Here is a 12,927-nt window from a genome sequence, read left to right on the forward strand (position 1 = left end):
GTTTTTATTTTTCAATAAATTCTAAAAATAGCTGAAAAAATCCTAAAAATCACAAAAAAACATGAAATCTATTATTGAGACGAGCGCCAGTTATCAGACAAAAAATTCTTCCAGCTCTTCACTTCGAAATTGTATCCCTGATCGGTCACTTCGTAGGAGACGATCTGTAATATGAAACTTGTAGTTTGTAGTTTGTAGTTTTCCAAAAATTATATTTTTAATTTCAAAAATTTTCCTCTAAAACCCATCAAAACGGATGAAAATGAGCCGAGATACAATTTTTTTAAATTTGCCTGAGGCTTAGACTACAAACTACAAAAATAGCTAAGCCTCAGTAAAGACAAAAAATCGCTGTACCTCAACTAATTTTCGTCCGTTTTTCATGATTTTTGGCTTAAAATGTTTCAATTTTTTCGTATTTTGTAGCCTCAGTAAAATCTCTACCTCTGTTCTCTCCACGTTTGCCAACGCGGCGTTGTCAGCGAACGGCGACTTCCACACCTCGATGACGTCGTCTTGGCAAATCTGAATTTTTTGAACATTTTAGAACTTTCAGATTTTTAGTTATTACATTATACGCCTTCTTGGTAAAGACCTCATCGTTCACTCGCACTTTTCCCTGCATGATCAATTTGATGACTTCGCTGAAAAGATTTTAAAAAATTAATAGTTGTAGTTTGTAGTTTGTAGTCTGACTAAAAATTACAAAAATAAACAAAAATTTTCAGCTAAAAATCATTGAAAACGGATGGGAATGAGCCGAGTTACACCGCTTTGAAGTTTTACTGAGGCTAAGACTACAAACTACAAAACTCCTATGCCTCAGTAAAACTTAAAAGCGCTGTATCTCGGCTCATTTTTCCCCGTTTTCGCCGATTTTTGGCTCAAAATTTTTGTAGGTTGTGCACCTGCTGCTCTGTCCAGTCGCTCGATTCACAAACGTATCCAGCCGACGACTTCCGGCTCGTAACGTCTTCAATTTATAGTCTTTGGGTAGTCCGTCGTCGCCGATTTCCACATTTTTCGCTGATGATGACGTGGATTTTTTCTCCTTCAGAAGCGCCGATGTCGTCGATGCGAATCGTGTGCATCGAGCGAAACGAGGGAGCAGTGAGATGAGCATCTGGCTTGGCGGGAAAATCGAAATTTTCAAAAAAAAATTTTTTTGCAAAAATATCGGAAAATGGCTCAAAAACCGGAAAAAAGGATAAAAAATTGGAAAAATAAATAAATAGTTTTATTTCAAATCATCCGGAATATAACTGATAAGCCGATTATCATTATGATATTTCTTCAAAAATAACGAAATTTCCTCTTTTTCCTGAACGATTTTATCGATTTTTTGGGGAAAAGTGACCCGGAATTTTCCAGATTTTCCGAATGCGCCTTCAATCGTGCCACGTGGACCGGATGCGGTGATGATCTGAAAATGCGAAATTTCAGAAAAATCTGAAAATTTCGAAAAAAAAAATGTTTTTTTGAAATTTTTTTTTGTTTTAAAATTAATCACAAGTCGCAATTATTACATAATTACATCTTCTAATTACTTCGAAAATTAGTAATTTTTAATTTTAATTTCCAAAAACTAAGAAAACAAATGCTCGAAAATTTTCAAATTTCCAATTTCCCGCCAAGCGAAACCTGAAAATTCCGAAAAATCTCAAAATTCGTCTCCGCCTTGAACATTCCTGTACAAATCGCCGAATATCCGTCCTTCTCGATTCTCTCCACGACGCCTTTTCTCAATTTTCTCGAAAATCTCTTCAGAATTTCAGCATTTTTCCTAAAAATCTCTCCACAAAACGCAAATCGACACCCCTGGCCGGGTTGTTGCTCCAAGCGGGCGGCCATGAACGGCATACTGCAGTCTTCCGGCAGAAATACCGATTTTTCAAAAATCAATAACACTTGGCACGGTGCCAGAAGCGCGGGAAGCACTTCAAACTCCTCTCCGCTGTCTGCGTCTCTCAAAAATTGGCACTCTGCCATGACAGTCTCAAATGCCACTGCCACGTGGATCTTCGACTTGGAATTTATCGATTTTCGGAAGAATTGAATAGGGTCAACAGTCGCCAAGACATGGGTCGTCGGTTTTAGTGCTCCAGGTGCTCCAGAAATGCATCTGGAGAATCTGGATTCGTCAAACGACGGCGATACCAGAAAAGCGGCTCGATTTCCAGCTGCCACGTGGCTCACACGCTGTTTCCATGATTCTAACGTCTTCACACGACGACGTTCGGCGAGCGACGCGAATTCAATTTCGGCATTGAGTCTGCAAATTTTACTGAGGCTTAGAGATCTTTGTAGTTTGTAGTCTAAACCTCATTAATTCTCTAAGCTACAAACTACACAATTTCACAGCCAAAAATGGCTTGAAAAGCTTCACAAATAGCCGAGTTAGAGCGGTTTTAAGTTTTACTGAGGCTTAGACTACAAACTACAAAAATTCCTAAGCCTCAGGAAAACTTCAAATCGATGCGACTCGGCTAATTTTCATCCGTTTTTGATGATTTTTGGCTGAAAAATTTTCAACATTTTTGCAGTTTGTAGTCTTTACTTGTAGTTTGTAGTTTGTAGCTTACTTTAAAATTCCTCTGATCACGGTCCCAGTGAGCACTGTTCCTTGTCCCTTGATCGCGAAACAGTGATCGATGGCAATCAAAAATCTGTGATAAAAATTTTTGTAGTTTATAGTTTTTGTAGTCTAGACGACTCACTCGCTTTCCGTATCTCTTTTCGGCTCGAAAATTCGCGTTTCTAGCGCATTTTTGAGGTTTTCGAGCATTTCTGAAAATCTGAAATTGTGTGGCCTAACTTTTGGTGGCCTAGAAAATCCCCAACCTGGCCTAAAAAACTCCTCGGCCAAGCTCATCTCAACGATCGGCGAGTTTTCATCGACGCCCATCGATTTTAGACCCTTTTTCACTTTTTTCAAAGTCTCTGCTATCTGAAAAACGGTTGACTACAAAGACTACAAAAACTACAAACTACAAACTTTTGCGCTATCCGCCAAATCACATTTATTAAGGACCACAATGACTCTATTTGGGCAAAATTTGGAGGCTAGAAGTAAATGTTCGGCGGTTTGAGGTTGAATTCCAGCCAGAACGTCGATTATCTGAAAATAGAGGAGACTACAAACTACAAACTACAGAATAGAAAAAAAAATTGAAAAAAAAAATCATTAAAAACGGACTAAAATGAGCCGAGTTACAGCGATTTGAATTTTTACTGAGGCTTAGGAATTTTTGTAGTTTGTAGCCTCTAAGCCTCAGTAAAACTTAAAACCACTCTAACTTGGCTAATTTTCGTCCGTTTTCAATGATCTTTAGCTCACAACTTTTGCGTTTTTTTTCCGTATCTTTATGGCCAAACTACAAAAATGTTTTTTTTTTCTCAACGAAAATTCCAAAATGAAGGGAAAAGTGCGAGTTTGATGAATTAATTGGAAAAATTTTTCTCTTGTAGTTTGTAGTTTGACTATAAAAATAAGAAAAAATGCAAATTTTGAACTAAAAATCATTAAAAACGGTCGAAAATGAGTCGAGTTGCGTTGATTTGAAGTTTTTACTGAGGCTTAGACTACAAACTACAAAAATTCCTAAGCCTCAGGAAAGTTTAAAATCGCTGTATCTCAGCTCATTTTCGTCCGTTTCCAATGATTTTTAGATCATTTGTTCTGCATTTTTTCGTAGTTCACGGTCACACTGAGAACTACAAAAAGATACCGTACCACAATAGCCATATCAAACACCGTACTAGCCGCCAGAACTGCTCGTATCAATCCCGAGTGTCCTGGACAATCAATCAGCGCGAAACGTCTTCCAGACGACGACGTCATCGTCGAGAATCCCAAATCCAGTGTATTCCGTCTGATGCCGTCGCCAGAAGACGTGACGTGCGCGTCGAACGCCGACGTCGATCCCATCTCGGCGATTCGCCGCGTCAACGTCGTTTTTCCCGAATCCACGTGGCCCAGAACTCCAATGTTCAGGGATTCGGATTCAGAAGACGTTGACGGTAGTGACGTCATCTAATTTATAATTTTTTTCTAATTTGAAAGTTCGCTCTAATGATAAAATAATGAAAGTAGGTCAAAACTTTAGAACTAAAGTTTAAAAATCAAAATTTTGAGAAAAAAGAATTTCTGAGGCAATCAGAAAATAATAAAAAAATTACAGAAAAAGGAAGCGGAGGTACATAGAAAAAGGCATTATTTTACAGAGAAAAAGAAAGCGAGGAATGTGTATTTTTTTAGAAAAAAAAATTAAATTCAAGATAATTGGGGTAATTAAATAATTAAAAATCAATAAATTATGCCGAGAATCCCTGTGGATTTTTCGTTTGCCAATTCCACAAATCCGCACACATCTCCTCCAGACCGTTCTCGGCGCGCCAGCCGAGCTTCTCTTGGGCCAGCGATGGATCACAGAAGACGGATGCCACGTCACCGGGGCGTGGGACGCCAATCTGAAAATAATTATGGGGTAATTAGGGATAATTAGGAATACATTTTGATAAATTTCAAGCCAAAAACCGTCAAAAACGGACAAAAATGAGCCGATTTGCAGCGATTCGAAGTTTTACTGAGGCTTAGAAAATTTTGTAGTTTATAGTCTAAGCCTCAGTAAAAATACCGGTGTGGCAGAGTTAGAAGTTTTTACCGAGGCTTAGACTACAAACTACAAACATTTCTAAGCCTCAGTAAAAATTCAAATCGCTTTATTTTCGTCCGTTTTTTCTCGTTTTTAGCTCAAATTTCGTCATTTTTTCTGTAAAAATGTAGTTTGTAGTCTCTCAGCCTCAGCAAATTTGATGAAAATTTAAAAATCCCGAAAATTCTAGCCAAAAACGATTTAAACGAAAAAAAAACATCGAATAAGAAAGATTGCAAGTTTTACTGAAGATTTGACTACAAACTACAAAGCGCTTCTAAGCCTCAGTAAAAGTCGAGCTCGCTTCATTTTCATCCGTTTTCGGCCGTTTCTGGCTCAAACTTCGTCATTTTTTCTGGAAATTTTTGTAGTTTGTAGTCTCTCTCTCTCACCTTGACTGGAATATCTCTTCCGCTGACTTTTTTCAACGCGTCGACCATCTGTCGGACCGAGTATCCAACGCCAGTGCCCAAATTGTAAATTTCAGTTCCGACGTTTCCAACGTTCTGCAAATTTTGGAATTTAGAACACAGCAAGTGCGCTCTATTGCTAAAATTCTGAATTTGACGATTTTTTGGTTTTTTAAAGCAGATTTCTCGCTTTTAAAACGCAAATTTTGAAAATTTAAACACACCAAGTGCGCTCTATTGTCAAAAAGGTGATTTAGGTCATTTTAACTAATTTTTCGCTTAAAAATCATTAAAACCCATACCTTAATACGATCAAAAGCCTTAACATGTCCCTTGGCGAGGTCCACCACATGAATATAATCTCTAACTCCAGTTCCATCGACAGTATCAAATTGATCACCATAAATCGTCAAAACCGGCAATTTCCCAATGGCTACCTGGCTGACGTATGGCATCAAATTGTTTGGGACACCCTTTGGATCCTCTCCGATTAATCCTGATTTGTGTGCTCCAACCGGGTTGAAATATCTCAAAAGGACCACATTCCACTCGGGATTCGCCTTGCCAACGTCAATCAGAATCTGCTCCATCATGTACTTCGTTTGTCCATACGGATTGGTGATTCCTTGTCCAGTTTGAGACTTTTCGGTGATTGGTAGCTCGGATGGTGGTCCATAGACGGTGGCTGAGGAGGAGAAGACGAAGTTCTTCACGTTGTATTTGAGACACATCTGGAGAAAAAAGTTGTAGTTTGTAGTTTTAGCTACAAATTTAGTTATAATCACTTCAAACTTTCCTGAGGCTTAGGATTTTTTGTAGTTTGTAGTCTTAGCTTCAGGAAAACAGAAAATCGGCGTTTTAAGCCGATGATTTTTCTATGATTTTTTCTATGATTTTATGCTCAAAAAGTCTTAAAAATCCTTAATTTTTAGGCTAAAAATCATCGAAAACGCGCAAACAAAAATTCCCAAAAGTGCAGATTTTTTTGTAGTTTGTAGTCCAACAATATTTCAAAGACAGAGGAGATTGTTTACTGAGGCTTAGGCACTACAAACTACAAGTTTCCAGAAAAAAAAGACGAGTTTCGAGCCAATAACGAGCGGAAACGGATGTAGATTTAGGTCTTACTGAGGCTTAGTAGTTTTTGTAGTTTGCAGTCTAAGCCTCAGTAAAACTTAAAATCGGCCAAACTCGATGATTTTTCGACCGATGTGAGTCGTTTTTGGCTAGAATCTTGTGATTTTTTTGGGGTTTTTGATTATAAACAATATTTAAATTTTTGTAGTTTGTAGTATAAGCCTCAGGAAAACAGGAAATCGCTCTTCCTAAGCCATTTTTCATGATTTTTGGTTCTAAAATCCAACTAACCTGAATCAAATTCAAACTGGCCACCAAATTATTCGAATAATATTGCAATGGCTTAGCAACAGACTCTCCGACAGCCTTCAACGCCGCCAAATGGATAACTCCGTCGAATTTATTCTCCGCGAACACCTTCTCCAGCGCCGCCTCGTCACAAACGTCGGCATTCTGGAATGGCACGGGTTTCCCGGTGATTGCAGCCACTCGTTTCAGCGAAATCGCATTTCCGTGCTCGTCTGTAACTGTAATTTTTCGAGGGGGCGGAGTTTGAGAAAAGTGGGCGGAGCGATAGGGTTTTTAAGCGGAAGCACGGGGAGTCATACCAGAAATCGCGTTGGCAAAGTTGTCGATACACAAAACGGTGTAGCCAGACTCCAGGAGTTCCAGCACAGTGTGACTTCCGATGAAACCGGCGGCTCCGGTGACGAGAATGTGCATGATTCTGGAAGAAATAGGGTTCAAAAGGGGCGGAGCTACGAAAAATACAAAAAATGGAAAAAATGAGCAAAAAACGAGCAAAAACGGTTCGAAAAATCATCGAATTTGGGTGACTTTAATTTTTACTGAGGCTTAGGAATTTTTGTAGTTTGTAGTCTAAGCCTCAGGAAAACTAAAAATCACCCTATTTCTTTTCACCCATTTTTGGCTACAGTTTTGTGATTTTTCGGGATAAAAAGGGGCGGAGCTACAAGAAATTTGCTGAAAAAAAAACGAAAAACTAACGGATTTTGAGTTGAAAACGAGCAGAAACGATGAAGTTTAGTTTTCCTGAGGCTTAGGAAAACTTGTAGTTTGTAGTCTAAGCCTCAGTAAAACTAAAAATCGCTATAATTCGCCGATTTTTTATCCGTTTTCAACCGTATTGGCTGGAATTTCATCATTTATGGGATTCTTTTTGATTACGAACGCTATTTATACACCAAAAAAAAGTGACGCTATTTTTCTCTCATATCACCACCTCCACCTTTTTATATCGTTAATTTTAGCGATCAACGCCCATTTTTCTGTCCTCCCGACGATAGACGAACCCAATGACCTTTATGATCTTTTCTGAGACTTCGTGTCCTTTTTTGATCTCTTTTCTTGCAAATTTCTGATCAAAAGTTCGTAGGAAAACACATTTTGATCAATGAAACAAGTTTTTCGATCGCATTTGTAGTTTGTAGTCTTTTAAAAAACGAATTTTCAAATTTAAAAAATTTAGCAAAAATAGAGAACTTTGATTATTCCTGAGGCTTAGGAATTTTTGTACTTTGTAGTCGAAGCCTCAGTAAAATTGGAAATCGCTGTAACTTGGCGATTTTTGAAGCATTTCCAGCCGTTTTTGGCTAGAAATGTCTTAAATTGTCTATAAATATCAAAAATGCGTCAAGCACTTTTTTCTGACCAGAACGACTACAAACTACAGAAAAACAACGAAAAATAGGAAGACCCGCTAAACGCTCCGTAAAAATCCTCTTTCTGAGGCTTACACTACAAACTACTAAACTTTCTAATGGAATTTGAGCCAAAAATATCCGAAAATTATTGAAAATTCGACGATTTAGATGGTTTTGAAGTTTTACTGAGGCTTCGGTCAAGTTTGTAGTTTGTAGTCTAAGCCTCAGCCTCATTTTCGAAGTTTTTTCAGCCGTTTTTGGCTAGAAATGTCTGGAAATATATATTTCAATCACAATGACCACAAACTACAGGAAAATCGAAAAATCATAAAGAGCTGGCAAAAAACCACTACAACTTTGGTGAAAATCGCCTTACTGAGGCTTACACTACAAGCTACAAATTTTCCAAGTTGAATTTGAGCCTAAAATGTCAGAAAATAAATGAAAATGAGGCGAGTTGGAGCGCTTCAAAAATTTTTACTGAGGCTTACGAATTTCTGTAGTTTGCAGTCTCTAAGCCTCAGTAAAACTTGAAATCACGGTAACTTGGCTTATTTACAACCGTTTTCAACGATTTTTAGCGTAAAATGTCTCTTTTTCTATTCTAATCACTATCAGGAATGCTATCAATTTGACTAGAACATCCAAACAAAGGAAAATAGAAAGGAAAGGGATAATAGAGACAAGGTGTCCTTGTCTTCTCTATTCCGTCGCAAGTTTTATATAGGCCACGAGACGGCTGCTGCTGCCGCGTTTTGCCACGTTCCCCTTTTGTTTTCTCTGCGTCTCTCTATCTCTCTCTCTCTCTTTCTTTCTTTTTTTGCTTTTTTCCTTCACAAAAAGCAACAAAAAACCATTATAAATATGTAAAAACCGTTTTTTTCTGTTCATACACCCCCGCATATACATTAGATGTATTACTTTTATTCAGGCATCATCAACATTGTTTCTGACTGATAACAAGTGATTTATTGATTTAAAAAAATGATCAGAAAAGACGGAAAATGATGCGACCCGGAGATGGCTGGAAGCGGAAAAATGGGGAATTTTGACAGAAAAAAAGCGGGAAAAATGAGAAATTGTGTCTATGGAAAGATACAGTAATCTGAATGAAGCGATATGGAGGGAAATAGAGGAATAGGCTACTAGAAAACCGGAAATTTGAGAAGAAGTAGAATTTTTGGGCTGAACAAATAGAGACGGTTTCGCAAAAATTGCAAAAAAATCGAAAACAAAAATTTCCTGAGGCTTAGGACAATTTTGCAGTTTGTAGCGTAAGCCTCAGTAAAGTTTAAAATCACTCTATCTTGGTTATTTTTGAAGATTTTAAAGCCATTTTCGGCTAGAATGTCTGAAATTGGACTAGTGTTTCAACCGAAAATCGTCCAAATAAAACGGTTTCAAACTTTTACTGAGGCTTAGGACAATTTTGTAGTTTGTAGTCTTAGTCTCAGTAAAATTGAAATAATCGCTCTAACTCGGTGATTTCTCATCCGTTTTCAGCCGTTTTTCGCTAGAATTTCGTTATTTTTCCGGTTTTTAGCAGATTTCCTCTCTAATTTCCTACCATAATTTATGAAATCCAATAATCGAGGCCAACAGCGAAAACGTGGCGCTCTGTCGCATTGAAAGCTTTCCGGCCCACAAGAACTTATGTGGTAGACCGTTCAAGCCACTGATAAAGTCAGAAGACAACCCGATTAGCGTCAAAACATCCTCCTGCGATTTCTCGATTCCTTTTCGATAAATTATCCGAATCTGCCGGATAATTCCATTGATAAGTGCTGATAACCAAAGATATAGACACCATTTGTAGAGCCTAGCAGACTCAAATCCCAGCAATTTGGCGTCACTTAACCACGCCAGCAACTCAACGACTCCATAAACTGTATAGATTCCTGTCACCGCTGCGCCAGTGAAAAATTCCAATGGGTCCCCAATTCGGCCAGAATCAAACGCTTGCCAAATTTGCCTGCAGGACTTCAGCATAGATGGATGATTGAACTGTCTGGATACAAGACGGGCGGCACTTAGTTGCTTGGCAAGTGCCAGAATCTCTTTGGAGGATTCTGAAGACGTCGTGGAGCGTAGTTGCAGGTAGAAGGCCAGGGAACGAATCGCTTTGTCTCTTCCGGCGTATGACGATAGTACTGTAGACAAATGATCAATATTGGTGTTGAGATGGGCCAGTGTTGTTGAGTTCACCATTTTTCTGAGAATTTTGCACATTTTTGGAGAAAAAACTGGAAAATCGAGCGAAAATACGAGATTTTAAGCTTTAGAAATTGTGTAGTTTGTAGTAAGAGTAGTGAGAGACTACAAACTACGAAAAAATAGGCAAATTTTGATTTGCAGCGATTCGAATTTTTACTGAGGCTTAGAAATGTGTGTAGTTTGTAGTTTTAGCCTCAGTAAAAATACCGGTGTGGCAGAGTTAGAAGTTTTTACTGAGGCTTAGACTACAAACTACAAAAATTCCTGAGCCTCAGTGAAACTCTCGCTCTTGCCTCGCGGAAAATTTTACTGAGGCTTAGACTACAAACTACAAAAAAGTCCTAAGCCTCAGGAAAATTTGAAAACGCTGTAACTTGGCTCTTTTTCATCCGTTTTTGATGATTTTCAGCTCAAAAAATGTCGAATTTTTGGAACTACGCTACAAACTACAATTTTATAGTCAAAATTAGTCAACTGGAATTTAGAAACGACTCAAAATCTAGGTTATCAAGCATCAAAAAATAAGAAAAAGAAATAAAATAAAACTGGAAAAAATGGGAAAAAGTGCATAAAAGTGAAAAAAAAACCTCTTCGAAAGAGGGTCTAAAGGGTATTACTGATAACACCACCCATCCGTTTTCTTCTTCTTATCACTATATTGTAGCCAAAAGTCTTTTAGAGAACGTGATTTTCTTTTCTCTGCGTCTCTTCAGCCTACATTGGACTCACCTAATTATAGTCGGAAGATCAGGATTAGTGATTGATGGGAACCTGGGAATTTTTATAGAACTAGAAAATCAATTTGGACCAAAAAATAGAGAAATTCGGAGGTTTTTGACCCAAAAAATAACCCAAAATTCGACATTTTCGAGGATTTTTCGGGGGTTTTCATTGAGGAAACAAGGCGGAGAGAACAAGTGATGGGAGGGGGTTTTGGAAGTAAAAAATTGGGGAAAATTCAACAAAAAACAAGTCAAAAGGGAGGAGAATGGAGTCGTTGATGAATATTTAGCCAGAAATCTACTGGAATATCCCGAAAAAATTTGAAAATAGCAAATCAAAATTTCGGATTCAACAGTGATTTTAGAACCAAAATTTTCAGAAAAAGAAGCCAATTTTAGCAGATTTCTAGCTAATTATCCAACAAGACCCAAATTCCCTCAAAAAAAAAAAGATAAAAAAGAGAGAATTAAAGCATGCTCTCGATGAGTGTATCTCTCAATTGATTGCTGATGCTCGTTGGTGCTCCTTGCTCGCCGAGCTTGAAAATCGACTCAACAACGGACAGTTCGGTAGAAGTGGAGTCCAGCCCACAGAATGCCACCCAATCATTGACGACCATTCCAGCGCCAATCAGCTCGGATCCTCGATTAACGGTTCCAGCCACAACTGGAATTTGAAGAAGTGCGGCGAGTTCTCTTTGGGTCTCTGGTGGAGTACGGGCGGCCACAAGACATCCGTTCGAGCTGAGAGCACAGTAACTGCCGACGAGAGAGTTTTGAGCGAGGGACACACGGAATACCTCCACTTTCAGCACTTCAACGAGAGCCTGGAAACAATTTGTAGTTTGTAGTCATTGTAGTTACTGTAGTTACACTGGATTCTGATCAATTTCAAGAGTCTGGAGCTCGGCTATCAAGTCTCCGATCACTTTGAAAATTTTGTAGGGTGTAAAACAGATATAAATTGAAAAGTTCGCATTCACAGAATTTCTTGAAAATTACTAGTTTTTCAACTAATTGCCGACATCCATTTTCGGCCCGTTCCGCACGAAAACTTGCCAAAAAGGGATATTTCAGAAAAAAAAGAATTTTCAAAACATGCTGCAAATGCAAAGTTTGCCCATCTAAGTATGTTTTAGACCCTCCAAAATTTTCGTAGTGATCGGAAACTTGACAGAAGAGCTCTAGACTCCTGAAATGGTTAAAATGACCTAGAAACTGTAAGTTCTAGTGCTAACCTGCTCAGTCTCTGCACTGATTTCTGCATGAACAATTGCCACGTGGTCGTTGCATGCGATGACGTTGCCCAAAGCGGAGAGACGCTCATCGACACGTCGGATGGCGACCTCGTCTGGGAGAGAGTTTCGGAGATGTTGGAGTTCTTGGTCTGTAGTGGCGTTTGGGACGAGAAGGCCGTGACGGTTTCCTGAAAAAGGGGGATTTTGACGATTTTCAGATTACAAGGTAATTCTAGGTGAAAAGATCGCTTTGTCAGGATCTAGCGGGAGTTTTTTTTCGGAATTTTGAGCTAATTTTAAATCAGAAACATGTCTAAAGTTCTAAACCTGAGGACTAGAAAGGGTTTCGGATTTTCAAACTATTTTTGGACCTAAAACTCGTCTAAAGGCCTAAAACTAACCAACAGTGAGTCTTCCGACGATTCTGGTCGAGTTGATAGAGGTGTGAACGACTGGAATCAGGTCGCTGAGCTCCGCCTCCAGTGTACTGTAGAAATTCTGAGTTCCGCCGATGCCGACCAGACAGTAGCTGTTGGTGAGCGTACAGAAGACGCCGACGTCGTTGGATCCTTCGTAATCGACACGCAGAGCCATGGTGAGAGTTTGGGAGAGCTGGAAAATTCGAAAAATGAGAAAATTTTCGGAAGAAATTGAGAAAAATTCAAAAAATCTGTTTAAAAATTGACGAAATCTGCCTATTTGATTACCTAACCACTTTTAAAAATCGGAAAATGACGAGAGAGCGGACAGAGAAAAAAAACAAGATGTTGTGCAATATTGAACAACATTAAAAAATCACATTTCGCCTAGGAATATAGCATTTTTCTACTCAAAATCTTGTCGGAATTCCAAAAAATTAGCTTTAAAACCACAAAAATCTTTGGAAACCTTTTAAAATTTGAGTTTTAGGGGTCAAATAGTAAAATTCCGCCAACGAAAAAATAATT

At 38.5% G+C, this 12,927-nt stretch overlaps 5 protein-coding genes across 5 annotated transcripts; all 5 read right to left on the reverse strand.

The window, feature by feature from the left end:
- Positions 1-71: 71 nt before the first annotated feature.
- Positions 72-1,123, reverse strand: CBG07933 (the record flags this gene model as incomplete). Its single annotated transcript, XM_045241495.1, has 4 exons — positions 72-164; positions 445-525; positions 572-644; positions 909-1,123. The coding sequence occupies 4 exons, from the start codon at positions 1,121-1,123 to the stop codon at positions 72-74; spliced, it is 462 nt and encodes a 153-aa protein (XP_045093609.1).
- A 114-nt stretch (positions 1,124-1,237) lies between these two features.
- Positions 1,238-4,033, reverse strand: Cbr-selb-1 (the record flags this gene model as incomplete). The annotated part of the gene is made up of 6 exons (XM_045241496.1): positions 1,238-1,423; positions 1,642-2,272; positions 2,583-2,666; positions 2,718-2,947; positions 2,996-3,118; positions 3,734-4,033. 6 exons carry the CDS (start codon positions 4,031-4,033, stop codon positions 1,238-1,240), a joined length of 1,554 nt encoding a protein of 517 aa, XP_045093610.1.
- Positions 4,034-4,314: 281 nt separating this feature from the next.
- On the reverse strand, positions 4,315-6,865 carry Cbr-gale-1 (the record flags this gene model as incomplete). Its single annotated transcript, XM_045241497.1, has 5 exons — positions 4,315-4,470; positions 4,982-5,161; positions 5,368-5,796; positions 6,434-6,663; positions 6,751-6,865. The coding sequence occupies 5 exons, from the start codon at positions 6,863-6,865 to the stop codon at positions 4,315-4,317; spliced, it is 1,110 nt and encodes a 369-aa protein (XP_045093611.1).
- A 2,504-nt stretch (positions 6,866-9,369) lies between these two features.
- Positions 9,370-10,014, reverse strand: Cbr-prx-11 (the record flags this gene model as incomplete). Its single annotated transcript, XM_002646024.2, has 1 exon — positions 9,370-10,014. One exon carries the CDS (start codon positions 10,012-10,014, stop codon positions 9,370-9,372), a length of 645 nt encoding a protein of 214 aa, XP_002646070.2.
- A 1,195-nt stretch (positions 10,015-11,209) lies between these two features.
- On the reverse strand, positions 11,210-12,574 carry Cbr-eif-6 (the record flags this gene model as incomplete). The annotated part of the gene is made up of 3 exons (XM_002646025.1): positions 11,210-11,569; positions 11,981-12,168; positions 12,382-12,574. 3 exons carry the CDS (start codon positions 12,572-12,574, stop codon positions 11,210-11,212), a joined length of 741 nt encoding a protein of 246 aa, XP_002646071.1.
- Between the last annotated feature and the right edge of the window lie 353 nt (positions 12,575-12,927).

The sequence above is a fragment of the Caenorhabditis briggsae genome, assembly GCF_000004555.2.
Source record: "Caenorhabditis briggsae complete genome, chrI, whole genome shotgun sequence".
Taxonomy (NCBI): domain Eukaryota; kingdom Metazoa; phylum Nematoda; class Chromadorea; order Rhabditida; family Rhabditidae; genus Caenorhabditis; species Caenorhabditis briggsae.